The 22,621-nt window shown below is 43.2% G+C and overlaps 1 protein-coding gene across 3 annotated transcripts; it reads left to right on the top strand.

The window, feature by feature from the left end:
- Nucleotides 1-665: 665 nt before the first annotated feature.
- On the top strand, nucleotides 666-20,659 carry tbc1d5 (TBC1 domain family, member 5). 3 transcript variants are annotated; one of them, XM_071529331.1, is made up of 23 exons: nucleotides 666-725; nucleotides 6,346-6,396; nucleotides 6,798-6,916; nucleotides 7,829-7,886; nucleotides 8,085-8,193; nucleotides 8,444-8,533; nucleotides 8,974-9,048; nucleotides 9,957-10,024; nucleotides 10,128-10,230; nucleotides 10,729-10,817; nucleotides 10,968-11,018; nucleotides 11,226-11,295; nucleotides 11,933-12,105; nucleotides 12,207-12,349; nucleotides 13,440-13,546; nucleotides 14,726-14,811; nucleotides 15,310-15,605; nucleotides 15,899-15,961; nucleotides 17,120-17,328; nucleotides 17,654-17,753; nucleotides 18,830-18,909; nucleotides 19,022-19,258; nucleotides 20,359-20,659. In XM_071529331.1, exons 3-23 carry the CDS (start codon nucleotides 6,817-6,819, stop codon nucleotides 20,647-20,649), a joined length of 2,598 nt encoding a protein of 865 aa, XP_071385432.1. In that variant the 5' UTR covers nucleotides 666-725; nucleotides 6,346-6,396; nucleotides 6,798-6,816; the 3' UTR covers nucleotides 20,650-20,659. The 3 variants fall into 3 exon arrangements, with proteins under 3 accessions (XP_071385432.1, XP_071385434.1, XP_071385433.1); XM_071529332.1 differs by having other exon boundaries at nucleotides 683-755; XM_071529333.1 differs by lacking the exon at nucleotides 15,899-15,961.
- Nucleotides 20,660-22,621: the final 1,962 nt, after the last annotated feature.

Genomic DNA, 22,621 nt, shown 5'->3' with positions numbered 1-22,621 from the left:
TTTATAAAGTCAGTAGACTGTTCAGCATTCCCTGTATTTTCTCTTTATTTCATTTTCTTTCTTTCTTTCTTTCTTCCTTTCATTCTTTCATTCTTTCTTTCCTTTTTTCACCGTGATCTGAACATGCTTGGATTACCAACAGGGCTTGCACCGAATAGGGTGTAGGCTATAAGGGCACTGAAAGCCTTGGGTTTGTGTGTAGCTTTGTGTGTAGACTAATTTAATTTGCACTCTAATATAAATGCATTCTATCATTGTGATCTACATTAGTTGTACACTGAGCAATTTTAGTATTGTTTGCCTACAATATCTGATGGGATCTGACTGAGTGAGCATATTGGCAGGGCATATGAACAGTGTACAGGGTCATATGGTCATTGCTGGCAGTGCAGGAGGGCCGTGGAAAATGCTTGCCATGGGCCCCTAGCAGGACAACCCTGGCATGGGTCTGAATTTTACTTTTTAAACTATGAAACTGTTTGACATGTTTCTTTAAACCGCTGAACTATCTGAAGATCAAATCAACAGTTCATTTGCAGACACCTGTATACCTCCAGCTCCAGGCAGTCTCAGTAGTACCTGAACACAGCGGCATCGTCAGCGTCAGCTCCCCGGTCACATGACCAATCAGCTGGGCTTCAGCACATCCGCCTGACCCGCCACTGTTTACAAATCAGCAGACAGACCGACACAGCAGAATGGGGAGTCCTGCGTGATCTGAACAGGTATCTGGACTACACTGAAAGTCTATATCGGTTTGTGAATTACTTTTGTTGCACTCTGCAGTCAGCATACCTATCTTACCCCGTGTGTGTGTGTGAGTGTGTTACGACTTTGTTTCGCTGCTTTACAGTAGCGGTATGTCGGAAGTAGGCCCGTGCAGCGGCTCGGTGAGAAGTTGCTAACGGTTAGCTTGCCCGTTTCCCCAAAAACTCTTGTCATCTCATGTCACGTTCAGACAGCACTGCCGACTGCGGCTTATCACTGTAAATTTCTCTGAACTAGCTTTGCCTTCGTTTTGCATTGGCTGCCGGGCAGACAGGCTGGAGACTGGCTAGCTAGCTGCTGTTTGGCGTTGTGCCTGTCTGCACCAATAATCCCGCGGGTTGTTGCTATCCATGTCGCAGAAGTCAGTGCGTGCATTGTATGGCAGTTAGTGTGTAAAGTGACATTATTAGATATGAGTTGTGTTGTGGAAAAAATACAGCAAACAACATACTACATGTATGAAATGTTTGCAAATGCTGTGTGTTTCGTGGTGGGCCACTCTGCCTAAAAGAGATTCATTACTGCTTTCAGTGCAGAGTTTTGGTGTAACACTGCCTACACGGTTTAAATCCTGTTTCAGAGACATTTCACCCTGCCAAGAAGTGAAACCGTGTAAAGGGAGAGTGTTGTCTGACTGGCTAGGTGCTGTTTTGGACGACAGGGAAACCACGTCCCAGTGAAGGACTGTGCTGTTTCCTCCAGAGAGGAGGGTTAGCTCTGAAACCAACCTGCCTGTTGTGTTGGGAGAGGTCACGTTACCACACAGCCCCATGCAATACCTGGCTGATCTTTTCACCACGTCTGCAGTAGTTTACCAATACTGCACACATCTGCAGTGTTGGGAAATAGGTTGTAGGTCCTCCAGCATGCTCAATACTGGGTGAAATGTTTGATCATATTCATTGAACTGTGCATGCACCTGCTGTGTGTGTGTGTTATGGATATAAAAAAGTTTTTCCTAGTTCAGTTTTTGTTTTTGTCTTCTCACAAAAATCTGCCACTTTGTGTGAGCCGGATGTAATGTAGCCTATCTGGTGAGTCAGTCAGTCTGGATCCAGCGTGTTCAGGGTCTATGCCAAGGTTAAGGTCCTGAGCATAGGCTTGGCCTCCTGTGGATCATGTGACTGCAGGCTGTTGGGCTGTAATTGCGTGTTGAAGCAGAGGCATGTGAGTTTGTTTAGCAGGGGTGTTTCTCTCTCTGGCTCTGTCGCATTCTGCCGTCACCTAGCTGCGAGTGACAGCTCCTCTCGCCGCCGTTTTCCAAATGCCTGCTGAACTTTTGTACTCTTAAAGCCCATGATACATTATTACTCTTTCTGTTTCTGAATTTATTTTGCATCAGTCACTAATCTGGCAATGGTTGGCGACACAGTTGGGATGGAGCCTACTGGACTGTCTCAGCTAATGATGTTAGATTGGTGATTAAGTCTAGGCTACTTTTGAGGAAAGATTGAAAGCATTTTCAGAGTATTTGAACAAGGCTACAGCCTGTTCAGATCAGGGGAACTGCAGTTGCCATACACTCAGACGTCTTTCTAAATTGAAATTCTGAGGACACATTAGTAAAACGTCTAATATGATTGACTAATCTGGGTTTAATTTAGTATAGTTTAGCCTTTGTGCATTCAGGCCTACGAGCTTGGAGTGGATTGAAGCATTTCTTTGTGTTTTTATTTCAGCTCAGTTTGAACATTGAATCTGTGGTTGTCCATTTCCTATACTGCAGCCGATCCATGGCCAAAGCTCGTCTCTGCTTTTTGAAGTAGGCCCATTGTATGGCAACTAGCTGAAGTGTGTGTGACTGTTCTGTGCCTCACAAGCCTGAATTTGCCCTGTTGTCTCCAGTGATGTGAGAGGGAACCGCTTGCCCCCAGGGGCTCTCAGCTGATCTGCGGCTCCTGAATATTCTCATGACATAAAAATAAATCTGAGGCTGCCCGGCCTTGATCCAGTGGAAAAACCAAGAACTAGCAAAGTTATAGGCTCTAATCTGGTGACATTTGTGGCCCCTTTCAGTTTGAATGTCTGCTAGTAACTTCTACCTTCAGAGGGCCCCCAAAAGTAAAGTGTAAGAGCAATATGAGTGTGTTATATGATTGTTTCACTCAGTCACGTACACTGTAACTTCACCATCATTTAGCAGGCTATAATTATATAACACATTTGTTTACAGTAAAGGGAAGTGAAATGATTGGTAGGGCTCATTAATTACGCTTGTTGAAGGAGAAGTTGAAACTAGGGGCTAGGCTATCTGACTTTCAGTATTCAGTATGCTTTCAGTGTGTCTTTACACAGCCTAAAACATCAGCACTAGTCTTTTTAATATTGCCTGAGGTCATTTTGATGTCAGAAAGACCCAAATAGGCTTTGTGAGTGGTAATTAAGTCTTAGTGTATGTGACAAGAACATGTAAGTCCTACAGTTTGATCCATGCAGTGTGGATTTAGCTTCATGGACTGTAGAAGGTAAATCCGAGGAACAGATCTTCCACCTCAGCAACAGATGGATGCAGTGTTATTTGTCTGTTGATTTATTTATGCATTTCATTATGTATTGATTTGATTATTTCATGAAAGATTCACGTTTTGAATTATTGAGGTGTCTCCAGGTGCTATGAAGTAAATTATGCAGCAGCTAATTTGCGTTGATTATTATGTTGCAAAGTTCGGACGTTGTTTCTGCGTACAGGAGGTTCCACTCTGGGAAGGATATAATGAAGGCAGCAGAAGGCTAATGGAAGTCTTGCTTCAGGCAAGATTGTGCTAACACGGCGAGGCCTCAAGTCTTCTACCCACAGCAACTTTCACTCGTACACAAGGGCTTGCAGACAAAAGCACAAACACACACAATCACAGAAGACATTCTTCCTTGCGAAAGTAGTAGTGAGTGATTTGAGGAAGTATTGGCCTCATTAAGAAGGGAGGGACGAAGCGCTGGGTGCGTTTCCAGGACCGTGCTATACAATATTACTTGTTACGACTTGTCAATGCAACTTTATAGACAGTGCAAGTTTTTCACTAGTCCTCCTTCTTAATTGACATACGCTAGGATACATGAATCGATAGTGTGTGAGAGTTGATTACAATGATGTGTGTAGTTGTGCATGAAACTTTGATACTCTTTCATGCCCATCTTCTAATGGAAAACTGAGAAAACAGGCCATTATTGAGTGTACCTATTCACAGCAGTTCTCTCCCTCTCCCTATAGTTGTGGATTAGTTACGATTATTTAATAGGATAATGTCCTTTTTATAAGTGAGGGGAGAAAAACCCCACTGACTTAAGGAAGGCATTAGTCTTTGAGGGGAACAGATGTTTCCTAAGAAAACAGGCACATACATTATGCATATAAAATTATTTCTATTTTGATGGCATGCGTAGCTGATTTATCGAGCGGTGTTCCATTCGTATGGTTAATAGGTTTAAGAGATGCCTTTGTTGTGTTATTTCCATAATTAATAAAGGGGAAAAAAACATAATGCTCTGTGGAAGCATGCTATTCTGTAGGCCTGTGTATTAGGCTAACCGTATTCATAACATGGAATAATCCCAAGCCGGATAAAGAATGGAGACAGAGTTGGTTAACCTAGATTGCAACGCTGTGATGTGTGCACAGAGAAAGTTTGTTAACTTTTCTCAGAACTATGATTCCTAGGCGTAGAGTATGGAAACTCTTGTCTGCCAACCTAATTATTATAGACTAGTTCAGTGATGAATAGATAGATTTAAAAAACATTTTACGAAGTGATTAATTAAATTCACATTAATGCATTTAAAAAACTGTTACTAAAAAAAGTAATAAACTGTTTGTTAAATGTGTCAATAATTCCATTTCATTATTCTGTCTCTAAATTGTGAATAAATTACTGAATTTATAAATGGATTTAAAAAGGCCTTTAAATTCTTCTTTTTGTTGTTCCATTTACTAATGTGTTTTCCTATTCATTTTCCATCTCACAATTCATTTGCCTACTGCTTTACCATTTACACTTCCTGCTTGAGCCACACTTTATTTTTAGATGACTCTTTTTAATTAGACAACATGCACCCAGTGTGCCACACTGAAAGTAATATGAAGTCCAACCCATAGAGAAGTAACAGGAGCTCTGATTGGCCGGCTGCTGCTCTGTGGATTCTCACTCACACTGTCTGCAGTCAGTAGGCTGTAGCATGTTGCTAATGCTAGTAATCCAGCACAATGTCAGGCACAGGGATCCCTCATCATTAGCCTGGTGTGGCAGACCAGATAGAGGCCAACCTGACTGTGTGCCAGAGGCCTGCATTCCCACGGCAACCCGACGCAATATTTTGCGCCGCCAGACTAATTCGTAGTGTTTTTTAAATGTACCTATTAATTAATCAATAATAATGAATCACTGAACTAGTCCCAAGGTTTACCCGATGAGGATTGTGTTTGTTTTTGTTTTTTTAGTGTCATCAGTGCCGTGCAGGAGCCATTTTTATTTTCTGAATGCTGTGACCTGCAACCAATTCCAGCATTGTAATGGTTTTAAGTGTCCTGTTTTGTCTACTGCGCTGCACTGTAAATTCACTTCATGCTGTTGTTTGTTTACTCATTTTGCCTTGTAGTTATTTTTTCTAACCACGTGATTTTTATGTCCCTCCACCATGTTACATGGTATACAGGACATGATGTCATCATGGTGGCATCAGTGTGTGTAAACACATTCTTGTGAACACAATAACGCAATACATGATAGAAAGTTCATACTTATACCACATGTTCCCCCTATAGAGTATATGATCTGAATACATTTTGGTGCACATTAGTGCATAAATTTGCATATTAATGAGGAAAAACTGATTTTCTTGAAACTATTATAACTCCTTAATGCTTTAAGATACAGAGTTCCTATTAATACCACCCATGTGTTATGTGAAGACGTATTTTGACATCCAAATATTTGCTAATTAATGCATTAATTAGCCTAATTAATGACCTCATTAGCCTAACTGGCTATGTTTAATATATCATGGTGATTATGGCAGGACATTAGGCAGCTCAAGTGCCTCTTGTTAATTTAAGCCATTCTTCACCGACTGTAATCAATGTCATTGTTTTATTTTAGGCAGTGATGTAGTGGTATATACAAAAGGTGGGTAAACCATAGCCTCCAGTCTGTGATCATGATGAGGCAAAGAATCAATACAAACAAAAAAGTTGTTTGATGCTATTTACTCTGATGTATGTGGTGAATTTCATGTCATAAAGATTGAAGTCAGCCTAAAATAGGCGTCAGTTCTATTCTGCAGATAAAAAGGTGGGTAAACTGAGATTGGGTGGGTTTACCCTCCACTGCATCCCTGATTTTAGGACTACAGTGTGCCTACAGGCCTGTGGGGTGACTGTGCTGCAGTGGGAGTTAGTACATGACATTTGTTTCCTGAACTATCCTAAATTCACGTTTTCTACTTCCTTTTATGTTATTAGTTTTTGTTCCCTTCTCATCAGTGATGTATGTGTCTTTATGATATCAAATCATTTCTTTGGCCTATTTTTGAACTGTGTTCTTCATTCTCCTTGATCTGAAGGTCTTTCCATTCTTCTTCTTGCAGACAAATCCTCTTCTTCGAGTTTTGGCTGAGGAGAATCGCTAGGCTGTGACAGTAAGTAAAGAACAACACTGTTTATTATTAGTAGTACTAGGGAGACTTTATTAATCACAGTAGGGAAATTCTCTTTTTGCCTGCACCCCTCCATGGGCAGGTCAGAGGTTAGGGTCAGCTACAGAGCAGCACCACTGGAGCTGGTAGGGATTCAGTATCTTGCTCAAGAACACTTCAGCAGGGCGGATACGTGTCTACACAGGCTCTGGTTAAAGGTCAGTCTCCCTACTCACTACTGCTCAGTAGTAGCAGCAGTAGTAGGTATTAGTCATATTAGTTCAAACCTCCCCCCTGAAGTTTAGGTCTTTTTTCTGAGTTCAAAACATGCAGGTCACGTACAACAGAGACACCCTGTGATTCTAATTCTGGTTTCTCTGTCTGCTCCTACCATTTTCCTCCAGGTCCCGCTGGGTCGCGGTCATGCAGCACCCAAACTTCGAGACCCGCCACCCGCTCCAGACAGACGAGCAGCAGGAGACGGGCTTCGACCCGCTCCACAACTTCAACCGGAACCGCAGCAGTACGTCGGCCCCAGCCACAGCTCCTAGACACCGCACACACACTCTTTAACACCTCCAACCCAGTCTCGTCCTGGGACCTAGCCTTATTAAAGCATACCGGTACTCCTGTCATGTCGGGACCTTAATTTGGTCCTTGATCCATGTCTACATTTTAAGAAACCGGTGTTGCTTTGTTAAACTATTACTTCATAAACTCCCTCTGTCAGTAACCACTTACCAGAGGTTTATTTTGGAGGATTAAATCTACTGTTACACTAAATGGAATGATGGAGACTCTTACAGAGACTATGACCAGTAGATCAGAGGTAGAAAACACAAAAAGTCAGGACAAAATGAAGAGGTAGATGGAGAATAAAGAAGCTGACTGTTCAGTGTGAGTCATGGACATAGCTGGTGACGCCCACGGGCTAGGGGTGTTTGTGTTTGTGTGTGTGAGACAGAGAAAAGGTGGGGGGTGGCATGTTGTGGAACTGATGAATATTCATGCTGAGTGTCCCTGTGGAATGATCTACTCCTGTAACTAATGTTGATAGACAGCTCTCCGACTGGAGTGCATGTTCACCTGCAGGCCAAATTAGACTTATTACCGGCGATAAAGACGACGAAGATGAGTATGGTGCTTTACTTTCTGTCGTCACTTTGCCTGCTTCTCACTCTATCCCGTCTCCTACTTGGCTGGAATGAGAGGTCCCAGAAATAATTGATAGGTCATCTGGCAGCAGTAAACAGGCCAGTGGCTGTGATGCGGTATAGTTTTTGTTAGGTTATGTTTTATGTTTACGGCCCCTCATTCACATGCTTTGCAAATCATTGCTTTATATGGTTTCACTCCTGAGCATAGGTTGTTTACATCGCCCCCTTGTGGCTTGGCATGTAACTGTGTGTGTGTGTGTGTGTGTGTGTTTTCACAGGAGGATCCCTTGACAGCAGCACTTACTCACAGTCTCAGTCTACCTTCCTCTCATACAGGTAAGTGTTTCTAATATTGTGTGTGTGGATGTGTGAGTAATTTCTCTACCCAGCTCGCTGCTCTAACCTCTTGATGGAATATCGGGCCCAGGATCGAGAAGCCCTTAAAACCGCTTCTCTTCTCCCTCTCCCTCTTCCCCCTCCCCTTCCCCTTCCCCTTCCCCTTCCCCTTCCCCTTCCCCTTCCCTCTCTCGGCAGGAAAGAATGGGACGACTTGTTCCTCAACAGTAATTACCTGGCCAGGATCCGGCAGGCAGGCATCAACGGTCGACTGAGGAGCAGCCGCTTTCGCAGCGTATGCTGGAAGGTAACTGCCAAGTGGATCAAGCCGTCTTATCAAGTTTGATTAAAGTGGCTTGGGCAACATCCCTTCCTCAGAGAAGACTGCAACTCTTGCAGTTTGCAGGCCTTTTTTGCTGATGGGGCTGTCTGTGGTTTGGAAACTAGACATTACAAGTGTCTGTATGTTAGCGACTTCTGAGGTAGGAATCCTCCCTCAGTAGTCTTGAGTGTGTGTGTGTGTGTGTTTGCTAACCCGTGTGTTGGGTGTCTGCCAGTTGTACCTGGAGGTTCTTCCAGAGGACAAGAGTCTGTGGATCAACAAGACCAAGGAGCTCCGGGGCCAGTATGAGAAGATCAAAGAGACGGTGAGCGCGCCTCTCCATGGCCACTTCCCCCAGTGAGATGATGAGTTTGCCCAGGGGAAACTAGTCAGACACCCAGAGCTGCGAGCTTGTTATATTTCTAGGCCAGTGCTTGAAACAGTGACAATTAGGGCTGCACGGTTATAGCTAAAATAATTATCCCAATTATTTTGCTAGATATGGTGATCACAGATCATAATAATTAATCTTGATGATTTTAGGAACAAAATTACTGCTATTATTTTGCATCCTATACAACATCTTCACTACTTTCCACTACCACAGACATTCTAAATGAAATGAAAAGTTTATATTGCAATATGCCAATATTCTGCTATAATTAATTGTGTAAAAGTAATTAGTGGTGCAGCCTTAGTGAGAGTTAATAGCGATCACTGATCAGAAAGGCTGTTAGTGACGGCTGTGTGGGTCTTTTCTCGCAGCACATCACCAACCCTCGCAAGGCTGCAGGCCAGCAGGACCTGGTGGTCAACAACCCACTCTCCCAGGACGAGGGGGTAAGTGTGTGTGTGTGTGTGGTGTGTGTGTGTGTGTGTGTGTGTGTGTGTGTGTGTGTGTGTGTGTGTCAGAGAATGAGTCTATCTGTCTGTGTGTACAGTGTTCAGTCTCCGTATGTCAGTCAGTAAGTCAGTCCTTTCATATTTACATATAAAATATGACCCTAATACATTCCCCCCTGGACTGGGCCGTTTACACACTCGTTCAGTGATTCATTATTGATTCATTACCAGACTGATTAAAAAAAACTAATTATAAAGCCATTGAATTGATGTAAAACTCAGCAATTAATAAAATGCTGTATAAAAAAGTCATTTAAATTTGTCTTTTTGTCATTCCATTACTCTTGTGTTTTCCTATTGATTTTCTCGCAATTCATTCGCCTACTGCATTACCACTTACATTTTCTGATTGGGCGACTTTATTATTAGACAGTTGTTTTTGTATTTGATGGCATGCAGAGTGCCACGCTAATAATACTGGAGAGTACAACCCACAGAGAAATAACAAGATCTTATTGGCCAGCTAGTGAATTTTTGGACATGTCCTTGATGCTGCAAGGTGCCGGTGAAGCACACTCTCATCCCCCTGTGGCTGGCCAATTCAATAATTAACATTTCAGTAATTTATTCATCGATTAAGGACAGAATTGTGAAATGGAATTATTAATTGATTCATTCAATTACATTTTTTTATTGTTTTATAAACAGTTTTTTAATTGCCTCATTTAAAAGATAATTTAATTAATCCCTTTATAAATTGTTATTTATTTATTTATTCATTCCTTAATAATTAATCACTGAACTAGTCTACAGTTATTGCGGCGCCACAGTCGCTGCTCCGTAGTCCCCCAGGTTTCTGTATCGTTTTCTTATGGATCCGTCTCACTCTCTCCTCCCCTGTCCAGAGCCTGTGGAACAAGTTCTTCCAGGACAAGGAGCTGAGGGGGATGATCAAACAGGATGTGATGCGAACGTCAGTCTCACCCTCATTCTCTTTTTTGCCACCAATTAAATGAAAGCATTGTTGCACTGATGTGAAGTAAAACCCGCTCCTCTCTCCTGTGTGTTTGCCTAAGGTTCCCAGAGATGCGTTACTTCCAGGAAGAGGATGTGAGGACCAAGCTGACGGACATCCTCTTCTGTTACGCCAGAGAGAACGAACAGTTACTGTATAAACAGGTACGGTCTCAGCAGCTCAAAGGGTCAAAGGTCAAGGCTAACAATGGTCCTTGAAAATGGTGGTTCAATGGCTGTGGGTGGGTTTTCTTGCATCGCCATGGGTGTTTAAAATTATTGGCTTTTGCATGCAACTAATCCCTTGACAATCTAGCCATTTGTGTGTGTGCTTTTCAATGTCTAGTAATCTCAGACAAAAGAACAAAATTCCTTTGTGACCTCATCATTACCAGTCTCTGTAACAGGTGCCAGCAAATGAATGGAAGAATAGTACAGTACCTCTTTTGCAAACTAGAAGTGACACATGGCTAACGATATCTAAATTAAGCCTGTCATTATGGATTAGAAACCTCGTGCATCACTATTAAAGAAAGACTGACCATAAATGAACCATTTTTTCTTTCTCCTGATGGTTCTGTCTTTCTCCCCTGCCCTCTTACCTCTCTCTCACTCTCCCTTCCTGTTTCCTCTTCCTCTCTCTCTCTCTCTCTCTGTCTATAGGGAATGCATGAGCTGCTGGCTCCCATAGTGTTTGTGTTGCACTGTGACCATCAGGCCTTTCAGCACGCCAGCGAGACGGCCAACCCTAGGTCAGTCCCTCCTCGCCGTGAAACTGAATGCTTCATCCGCCAGTCACCATGCGCTCTTCCTAGCTTGTGCTCTAGTCTGAAGCTAAAACGCTCCTAAATTTATTCGGTGTTGTCAGTTTCAGGGCACACTCTCTGTCTCTCTTTCCACAGTGAGGAGATGAAGTGTCTGTTGAACCCAATGTACCATGAGCACGACGCCTAGTGAGTACACTCTAATATTGGACATATAATTGATAAGAATAATGTGCTTGCCCCGAGTTCCCAGAGAAATTTCATTACTATTCAAATAATTGGAATTGTTATACATGCCCGTTTCTGTCTCCCTATATCTTCCTCCCTCATTTTCTCTCTCATTATTTCTCTCTCTCTCTCTGTCTCACACACACACACCTTTCTCTCTCTCTATAGTGCCATGTTCTCTCAGCTGATGGAGACAGCGGAGCCCTGGTTCTCCAGCTTCGAGAGGGAAGTGAGAAAGGTCTGTCTCATCCGCTATGACCAACGACGATGCATCTTTCCCTCCTTGTGTGATAGTGGACATTCACAGTAACTGTTATACATAACAAGCATACAGACGCAATATTGGCTTGTTGTACGGTATGATAGACATGATGTCATACTCAGGCAATATGATGATGTAACACTATGTTAGTCTCATTGTCTACATGGCCAACACAGTATTTTGTTGCTGAGTAGAATCCCTGGCCAATAAATCATGTTACATGTCAGAGAAAATCTTTCCTGTTAATTAAAGTGAGCGCTAAAATGTCACTTTCACCTCCCTTGCAAATGAATAATGAAAATGAAGAAAAAAATTATAATTCAAGCACTGGAAAAATAAATTATCTAGACAAAAGTATGCTGACATGTATTGTGATTCATATCGCAAATGCACTATTTTGAAAAAATAAATCGCAGTGTAATTTATGTTTTTTTTAATATTGTCAATATTGTGCTTTTCTAATGCACAGAGTCTGTGTCGGCTAATTTCACAGACCTTAATACTGAGGTGATATCCTACTGACAAGTCAATGTAACCTTATATTTGTCTGTTTATCGCACGGACACAGTCACTGATCATTGATGTAACATTCTATAACAATATGCTCCTCCAGGGGAAGGAGGAGATGCTGACCAGCATCCCTTTCGCTCGGCCCCAGGACGCGGGGCCTTCAGTTGCCATAGTGACTAAAGTCAACCGCATCCAGGACCAGCTGGTAAAGAAGCACGACGTGGAACTGCACATGCACCTCAACCGGCTGGAGATCGCCCCGCAAATCTACGGCATGTGAGTAGATTCAAATTCAGTGAGTCTGTTCCTTTTCTTCACCCTCAGGTGTACCTCAACATAATTTCCCTGACTTTGTGTGTGTCTGTGTGTCCATCCAGCCGGTGGGTGCGTCTGCTGTTTGGCCGTGAGTTCCCCCTCCAGGACCTGCTGGTGGTCTGGGACGCCCTGTTTGCAGACAGCATCACTCTGGACCTGGTGGACTACATCTTCGTGGCCATGTTGCTCTACATCCGAGACGCACGTAAGCTCCATTTATCACCCCCTGGGCGAAATTGAAACAATGGGATGTGTATGGGATTTGTTGCATGCAATTTTGTATGAAACATTTCATTGGAAGAATGTGATTTACTGCACCTCATTTAATCAGATGGATTCATATTCTTTTAACTTTTTACTGCCGCAAGCGAAAAGATACATTTCCCTACAGTGAATAACATTATTATAAATTGCAAAAAGTTGTGCTTTTCCATATTGTCGCTGAAAACGTTGTATCTCCAAAATGTCAGCTCTTCAGGAGCTAAGAAAAACAGCCTCATTGAGGCTGCTGAGGCACAGCTTGACCATCCTGCATTTTTAAGTTTATCCAAAGAGGTACTATGTAATCCTTCAACTGAAGTGAAAACACGAATATCACCGAAATTGGAGAGGAGAGGTTTTCACTTGACAAAAGTGATATGCTAAGGTGCAAACACTTAACATGGAAGACAGTGTTGAGCAGCAGCAGTATAGTGACATTAAAGGTTAAGTGTCTTCAGCAGTGGAGAAGAAGCTGTTCCTGAGGCGAGTGATTTTAGTTTTCTGAGATCTGAAGAGTTTCTCAGATGGGAGCAGGTGGAAAAAGATGCTAGAATGGACGGGAACAATTGGAGAAAATGCTTTTTGGTGCACTGGATGAAGAGGGATTCAGCTGTGGGTCAGTCAGTGCCGGTGACATTTCATGCCTTGGAGAAGTTGCGCAGGAGTTACTTAATTAGATTTAGGGGTTTTATTTTATTTGATCCCCACAACAACATGTGTCCTCTTGAAGTGTCCATGAGCAAGACAATGAGCCCTACTTGCTCATACATTGCAAGCTGCTCTGGACAAGTTCATCAGCTTAGTGCAAAAATATGACCCAGCAGGGAAGAAATATTATTTTGTTTGAATAATTAATTATTGATTCAAAAAAGTTCATTTAGATCAGACTTTTTCTGATGTAAAATGGTCTCCTGGAAAGCTAACCAGGCTTGGATTCATGCTGTTTGGTCACAGATGTAAATGTTGTATCTAACCAGTAAGCTAACTCATGATGCGTCACTAATAATGCACTTGTTGTTGTCTGTCTCTTTCAGTTATCGCTAGTAACTTCCAGACTTGCTTGGGTCTGCTAATGCACTACCCACCTATAGGAGACATCCACGCTCTGCTACATAAGTCTCTCTTCCTCCGAGATCCCAAGGTAAGCAAACACAGTAGGACTGACAAATTAATCATGGGTTATCATATATCCCGTCTTTATTTTTTCCACAATTACTAATGGTGTGGTTCGGCAATATTGAAGTGTTCGTATATTTTCATTTCCCTTGTACCACGGTGTGGTATATCAAGCGCTTCCATTATACCTGAAAGGGAAATCCCTCTCCCAAGTCTGAACATGAAAACGTTATTTTTATTTTCTAAAAATGACAAACAAGTACATATTCTGTGTTTGCCTTAGGGTTGTAGCTGCACCCCAAAGTAATAAAGTAGTAGAGTTCTGACCTCAATAAGAGTAAGACACTAAGAGTGAAAACTAGCTGCTGATACTTTGAGAAATACTGTACTGTTAAAAGTGAAAATACATGTTAAGGTGCAAAAGTGCAATAAATTGATTAATAATCGTGATCACAATATTTTGCAAAATATTCATGATTATCATTTTTGCCATAACTGTACAAAACCCTAACACACATTATCTCTATGATCTATCTCACTCGCTCACTGTGCCACTCTCTCTCACAGTCACACTCTGTCTCTCCCTTGCTCTCCCTCCCTCTCTCTCTCTCTCACTAATCCCCACACACACAATCCAGAAGGCCCACATTCCTTCCCTTATGATTTCATCTAAGCCAGGTGTTGACGTGTGTGTGTATGTTAAGAGCTGACAGCACCGGTTCTTTGACCTGACCTAACAGTGTTGCACTATTCTGGTCCAAACCATCCTCCGCGCCCCTCTCCATGGCCACTGACCCATACATCCAAACACAACAACTCGCCACACTCCTGTCCACTACCGTGCCCTGGGATCGAGATCCAGGAAGGGGCTGATCCAGTATGACAGCAGCACCCCTAGGTGCACCACCATGTCACACTATGTCCCCATCACAGTCACACCTGGGGGGGGGGGGCATCGCTTCTAATAACGGGGGAGGTAAGGGGGGAGGGGGGGGGGGCAGAAACACACAAGGCGCACTCATTTGCTTGTTTACGTAGTCTTCCATGCACACCCACACACACACACACAGATTTGAGGTTGACTGGTCTCCCCTCCCACATGTTTACACTTTATTTTACTTGTTTATGACACACATCAGAGGCATTTTTTTCCTGACTTCTTAAGGCACTAATGCGGAAAGTGTTTATTCCTTCCCCCTTCTAGAACAATCCACGGCCCGTCAACTACCAGTTCCAGCAGAACCTGGACTACTACAAGACCAGGGGAGCTGACCTGGTGAACAAGACCCGGTAGAACACACACAAACATTATCTGTTTTTCTCTATGTAACACACACACGCTGACTGTATCATCCAGCTACCTGCATACATAGTGGACAAATCAAAAGTCGACACATCCTTTCAAATTTTCCAGTTTTGTCTTTCTTTGGATTAGATTTGGATAAAGTTCCTTTGGATAAAAATCCAGATGTGGTAAATTTGTAGACTTGTGTAAACAGATTTAGAGCTGTTACCAAAGCAAAAGCTGCTTCTACTAAGTATTAATTGAAGGGCTGCACAGTTACACAACCAAGGTGTTGGCTTAGTTTTCCATTTTTAGTACATTGTCAGAAATGAGTATGGTTTGTTTGTTTTTACTTGATTTTGCTGGTGACTATATCCAAAGTGGTTTTCATTTAAGACCTCAAGGCCAAAAAAATGGAAAAATTGTTCATGTTTTCCCTCTCTCTCATTCACCTCCACTTATTTCATTTCGTCTCTCCTCCCTCCCTCCCTCCCTCGCTCCAGTGCCAGTGCCAGTGCCAAAGCAGCCCCTCTCAACATCAACAAGGTCTCCAGCAGCCTGCTGAACTTCGGCAGGAAGCTCATCGCACCGGCCATGTCGGGGGGGTCCGGCGGCATCTCGCCCATCAACAGTGAGGTGCAGTCGGCCACCTCCCCCTCCCTCGCCCCCGCCGCCGCCCCGCCGCACCCGCTAGCCGAGCCCCTGCCCGGCCAAGCCCCCCTGCAGACCCAGAGCCACACCCAGTCCCAGCACTACCGCCTGCTCAAATCCGAGAGCATGCCTGTTCACCTCAGCAAAGGTGAGCACAGGGATGCGCACACACACACACACACACACACAGAGGCAAGCTGCTTCTTGTATATCACACGATGCATTTTAGGTGAGATCACGCTGCCTAATTAACTACCATTTCTTGCATTAATGTCAGCAACAATGTAACTGCATGTACAAATTAACACGTAACAAGTATAGATTATATTGAATATCTGAAACTCATGGTGTGTGAGTGTTGGGTGTGTGTGTGTGTGTGTGTGTGTGTGCATGTGTGTGTGTGTGTGTGGCAGCATCAGCCTTGACTCTCCCATCTGTTAGATGTAGTTTCAGGCGGAGTGTCTCAGGTCTCTCTCCCAGCCCAGACTCACACTGACACACAAGGTAACTGCTACCATGGCAACCGCTTGTGTGTATACCCCCCTCCCCCCTCCTCCTCCTGTGTGTCATTGCTGCATGTCTGTCCAGCAAATGTGTAGTCTACTGACTGGTCCTCTCATCCTTTCCTCCTGGTTCATCCAATTGATGAGCCAACCAAAGCCCAGATTTTCATTGATCATCTAACATTCACCATCCAAAATCCAACTTGAGTAGTAAGTCAGCATTCACCATTATCAACATTATTATAGAATCTACATATTTGCATGTAATATCAACCTTTGAGCAGCAGAGGGCGACTAAAGCTGCCCACATCAGTGGAAAGGAAGCCCATAACATTAGTATCATGGAAGTGTTGGGACGTCTTCAGTCAAACGTGTGTTTTGAACATGAGCTCAAGAGCTTGTCATGTGTTTGTGTTTTCTTTCTATATTACAATGACTCCAAATGTTGAGTTTTTCTGCTGTGTCGTTGCAGTGAATGTGCTCAATGTGTGTGCAGGTTTTGTGTTTGACCAAACGCCTCTTTGCCTTAAGTTTACAATCAGAAATGTCCAGCTGGCGACCTCTTGTCCCTCTGGCTGTGTCTTGTGTGGCTTGTGGCTCCTACCCCTCTATGCACTTATTCAGATATTCAAATATTGGAAGGGTTTAACTGCAACAGGACTTATTTATGTATTCATTTAGGGGGGTTTTAATTTTTTTTATTTATTTGATTTTTTTTTTTGCTTTATTTTTTGTCTTTTTTTCCTTTTTAAAAAAAACTTTCTTGTTGTTTTATTCTGTCATCAAAAGTACATAGAGAGGAAATGTTAGATAGATGGGTAGGTATGTAGATTTCTATCTTTGTCTTAGATTTCACTTCACAAGTCTGTTATTTTTAAGTTTCTCTCTCTCTCTCTCTCTCTCTCTCCCTCACTCTCTCTCCCTCTCCCCCTCCCTCTCCTTCTCTCCCTCTCTCTCTCTCTGTCTCCCTCTCTCTTTCTCTCTCTCTCTCCCTCACTCTCTCTCCCTCTCCCTCTCTCCCTCCCTCTCCTTCTCTCTCCCTCTCCCTCTCTTTCTCTCTCCCTCACTCCCTCACTCTCGCTCCCTCTTTCCCTCCCTCTCCTTCTCTCTCCCTCTTCCTCTCTCTCTCTCTCTCTCTCCCTCCCGCTCTCTCTCTCAGGCCAAAGCTCCAGGACGGTAAGCTCCTCCCCCAGCACAGAAAGCCTCTCCGGTGGGCGCGGTCTCTCCACTGCCTCCCCGCCCCTTCCCCCCTCCAGAGGAAGTGATGTCAGCACTTCGTCGCCGCCCCTCTCCGCCACCAAGAAGGAGTCATTCTTCAACATCACTCGCTCGCGCTCCCACAGCAAGACCATGGGCAAGAAAGAGACGGTGAGCTGTTTCACCCGCTGACTGCTCCTGTAGCTTTCCTATTGTCTGTGTCTCTCACTGTCTCCATGTCGTTGTTTTTCTTTCTCTTCACTGTCTGTGTGTCTCTCACTCTCACTGTCTTTCTCACTCTTTCATCTGCTCTCTTACTTTCGTCATCCTTCCTCATCAATATAGTTTCCTTCTCCCTCTCCTTGCCCTCTATCACCCAACCTCCTTCTCATCGCCTTCCACTTTTGCTCTTTACCTCTAACACTCAGTCTTTGTGTGTGCGTGTGTGTGTGTGTGTGTGTGCGTGTGTGTGTGTGTGCATGTGTGGTCTTATCAGGAGGAGGACTTGGAAGCCCAGGTATCTTTCCTGCAGGGCCAAATCAACGACCTGGAGGCCATGAGCAAGTACTGTGCCAAGATGATGAACACACACATCTGTGAGTTGAGCTGCTAAATTCCACTGTGTGGTCAGTTCACCATGACCATATAAACATGTAAACCAATAGGTAATCCAAATGTCAACAAACAGGCGAGCCCACCACTGAAAATCAAAATATTGGTTGTTGTGTTTTTGAATAAGCTCTTAATATGGCACTGTGTGCCCGCATCTCAAATAGGTTAATCCAGCATCAAATACAGATATTTAAATAAATTAATTTAGTTTTGTGTGGAAAAAATAATTAATTAGATACAAATAAATCATATATCTTCTCTCTCTTTTTAGTTTTATTTGTTATTTTGCTCATAAATCACAGCTTTAATCCAGTTATTGTTTTATTTTAATTTATCATTTTTAATAATTTCTTATTTTTATTGTTTAACTATTATTGTACCTGTGGCTATTTTATGCAGTCATTGCACATATCTATTAATTTATCTATTTTCCTATTCTCTGATTCTCGTATTTAGCATTTTCCTTTCCTTCTAGTTCCTATTTTATTGCTCCAATATTATAATGAGGAGGGCGTGCCTTAGATGCTAGGTGGCTCTGACATGTCATTGGCTAATTGGTTGATGAGGGTTTGACTGCACAAGTCTGCAATCTGTCAAGGGCATTGCCAAGATCTTCTCCCTGGGCAGGTTTTCCACAGAAATGTATTTGTATCCATTTAATAAATCTTCCACACAATATAAATGTATTTATTTAAAGATGTTTATTTGATGCTGGATTGTTCTATTTGAGATGCTGACACACAATGGTTTTTTTATGCCAACATTGGGCAGAAATAGGTTTTGAGGGTTTTAACAAAGTTTCAAAGAGCCTGTTTTCCATTGACAGGACAGATTCTGTAAGAAAGTATGTGATCAAAACCAGTCAAATGTCCTGATTGGGGCTTGAGAGGAGGAACAGGTGAACAGACCTTGGGATGCACAGCCCATAGCAATAGAGGTTCACACAGCACACTTATTAGAGGAGAAAAGTAGTGGTGTGATCAGCTGTGATGAAGTATTATCATTGTCTGGGTGGTTGTATAGCTGGACCAGTGAGTGACAGCTTGTCGTGTCTCCACAGGTAAGATCCAGGAAGTGATTCTTCAGGAACACTTGGAGAAAGAGGATGAGGTCCTGGTATCACTGGCTGGACTCAAACAGGTGTGTATGCGTGTGTCGGATATACTCGTGTTAATCATACACTCCTTACATTTGTGTCTTGTGTGTGTTTTTTTCCCCCTTTGCTCTAACCTCTCTTGATGCTTCCTGACAGATCAAGGACATCCTGAAGGGGGCGCTGCGCTTCAACCAGAGCCAGCTGGAGGCCGAGGAGAACGAGGAGATCACCATCGCGGACGACCACTACACCTCCACGGCAGCCAACAGTCACCGCGACGACCACCAGCAGCACGGCGGCAGCCAGCGGAGCCGAGACTCGGACCACGACGGCAGCGTGAGCACGGACGAGAAAGAGGAGGAGGAGCAGGCGCTGACCCCACCGGAGCAGCAGGTTAATAGACGATCAGCGCTAATAGTCTATCAATATTATAGTTCTGTGGCTGGAGCTGCAGTGTTGCTGTTGACAGCAGTTCAGTGAATCCATAGACGGATGACACTTGGCCACATAATTGCTTTTTAAACACATTCCCTCCCATTGCAGTTGTATCAGCCATAGTGTGGCTGTTTAAAGCCCTATTCAGACGGGATACGTGTTCAGTTGTTCAGTCTTATTGCTGTCATTCAGCATCTTTAAATTTGACCATTTTCATGCCAACAAATGAAACTGTGTCCAAAAACAGTATTCAGTGTTTCCCCCAGAATTGTATTCTTGGCAGGTCTTGGTTCTTGGCCTCTGAAGTAGGGCTGTGCAAAAAAAATCGATACAGCTGAGTATTGCAATATTTTTTTCCATGATACTGTATCGATTTTCCAGCCACTCGTATCGATACATTAAAATAAATTATTCATGTCTTAAACAGATTTAAAATGTCCTCAAATTTCCCTCAAATCCCTTTGAATTAACTAGTTTTGACTCAATTTGTCCGCTGAGTTATCAATATAATGTGATGTACATATTAGACTACCCAGGTGGTACACAGCAAGTTGTATTTTAGCTCTATTTTTAAATTTTCAGTAAATTATGTAGAGTATTGCAATGTATCGCAATATGTATCGTATCACAATGTATCATGATACAATCGTATCGTGAGGTCCTTGCCAATACCCAGCCTTACTCTGAAACAGCATTTAATCCACGTGACTAGGACTGCAACTATTACAATTATTTTCATTATCTATTAATCTATTGATTATTTTTCTATAAAATATTTTAGTCACATACTTGTGTCACATACGTAACACGCCTTTGACGAGGGCATTTCCTTGATTGCCGCCATGTTGATGAAAAACCAGACCTCACCTGCCATAAAATGCCAACACAATCTCAAATAACCGTAGGTAAAAGAGGCCAGAATCTTTGCTGACACAGGACTAAAATCACATGCTCTTGTTAAACGAATCCTATCTGAATAGAACATGAGAGACACAGACCATAACTGTGGCTGGTTGAACCTAAAACTGAGACCCTGTCGCTTTGTCTCGTGCCTCCAGGTGGCGTCTTCCCTGGGCTCGGAGGGCAAGAACTGGGATGACTACATCCTGGTGTCTCAGGACGGAGACCTGCAGGCCCCCGAGGGAGGGGGCGGGGGAGGGGGCGGAGCCGAGCGCACCCCTCCCGTGCGACGAGGGCGCGGCGCGGTGCGGATGGAGCCGGAGGGCGCGGCGGGGAACTTCCACGACCCCCTGATGGCCGGCACCGCCTCGGGCTCCTCCAGCCCGGACGAGGGCTCCACCCACAGCAAAGACTCTGATTTCACCATCGTCAACCCGAACGACCTGTGAGCCAGACGCTTTCACCCTCTCTCCTCCTCCTCCTGTATTGTACGGGGGATCAGAGAAGGGCGGGGGGGGGGGGTCTGCAGTTTTTCGGAGCTGCTGCTGGCTAGAAACTTGCACATGTGGACTGTGACACTTTGTCACCAAAACCTTATACTCTGTCTCTCAATCTGTCATCTGTGCCACTTCAGTCCTGTCTAACCTGATGCTGTATTCTATCCCCTCTACCTAATGCCTGTCTTCTTGTTAAGCTTGGGCCTTCTCACCCCTCACTCATCGTGACTTTTAATTGTAGTTCCTCGCTCTACCAAGAGAGGGCGCCATTGAACTGCTAACTCTGCCGCCACATGATTACTCTCAAAGAGTTGGACCTCATACTGAATTTACTGGGGGAGGATCCTCTCCCCCCCACCAAGCTCACTGTACTAACCGGAGTGTCATACTCTGTTCCTCCTGAATGTGGAAATCTGGCCATACCTCTGTCTGTGTAATGTGTGTGTGTCTGTCTGTCTCTCAGAGGAAGCTCTTACCTCCATTCATCTTCTCTCTGACACTAAAAGGAAGATGTTGTCCCTCTGATTCTGTGTCGGTGGTTGAGGGCAACTTCCTCCCCATCTTCTTAAACCAGTGCCTCAGACCATTATTTTCCACTCAGCCAGACAAAACCTGACTCTTTGCTCTTATTCTTTTTGTTACCTTTTTTTTTTATTTTTAAGAAAATATTTTAATCCTTAGACCTGCATTTCCTGGTTACAAATGATTAAATTATGGAATAAGGTTGTCTTTTTTTTTTTCTTTCTTTTTTTTTAAAATTGATTCCAATGTGGACATTTTTATGTGGTAATTGACATAGTTTTTCATTTCTCATGTTGTCATTGAGTTGTTCTCGCTTCCTGTGGTAGCCATGTAAAGCAGTGCACACGAAGAATGTCCCTCTAGCTGCCCATCCAGTATAATTAACTCTAGACCAATAAAACTACATTGCTCTTGCTACATAATGAAGTTACTGTGTTTGCTTGGGGAATGCTGTACGTGCGGGGAATACATGGATGCAGAATTGTGTACGTGCTCGTTAGTAATTGTGATTTTAGTTTCTACAATTGATAACTGTAGAATATCGGCAATACAGAAACATGTCATTTCACTTTGAATGGAACCATAGATGAAAATACTCAAGATATTGATTGTAAAAAGAAAAGTTCAGTGAAATAGTTTTGTTCATGACATCATCATTGTGATTCATAATCAAGATCACAGTATCTGGGAAAGTAATTGAGATTGTCAGTTCCATTTCATTCATTTGCATGATCCTAGAGCCTCAGTGAGCATAGTAGCCAGAAATTAACATAACAAATAACATCTGATTAGAGGCTTTTATCCACAGCACCATAAGTGCATGTGTTTTTCATATGGCTAAGTGTCCCCAGCTGAATCAGACCCCTAATGCTCCACTCATGGAGCTACACATGAACACCCAAACATGTTGCATGTGTCATATGTCTGAATGATGTAAAGGTCTTACAGCAAAACAGTAACAGACAGCAAGAGAGACGCTCATTAAAAACTAGTTTATTTCCATCCTGACTGGTCGGTAATAATGAATTGTAACCTTTTACTGAAGAGCTGAATATGTTGAGCCTCATCTACTGCACAGATACATTGAAATGTAACAATATTTGGAATGTTTTCTTTCAGGATAAATAAGTTATGTAAAATATTTGTTTTCTACAGCAAAAGGATAGAATTACATATTAAAATACTGTACAGAGTTTTGCACACAATGTAAGCATCTGTCAACATATTGGTTCCCTACAGGCAGACATTTACAATTCTGGATTTGATCGTTGTGGTGAATAACAGTACTAGGGCTTCGGAAAAATACAAAAATATAGGATGTGTGAGACAGCAATATTATAGAGGGGCAGGTCTGAGGACTCGGTGGACGAGTGCCACAGGCAGGGGGGCGGCGAACACGGTG

The sequence above is a fragment of the Centroberyx affinis genome, unplaced genomic scaffold (assembly GCF_046629955.1).
Source record: "Centroberyx affinis isolate AG114_WGS23_722 - 3 ecotype Tasmania unplaced genomic scaffold, CSIRO-AGI_Caff_v1 ptg001778l_1, whole genome shotgun sequence".
Lineage (NCBI taxonomy): Eukaryota > Metazoa > Chordata > Actinopteri > Beryciformes > Berycidae > Centroberyx > Centroberyx affinis.
The sequence above is the reverse complement of the archived record's forward strand: the minus strand, read 5'-3'. Positions and strand labels throughout refer to the sequence as shown.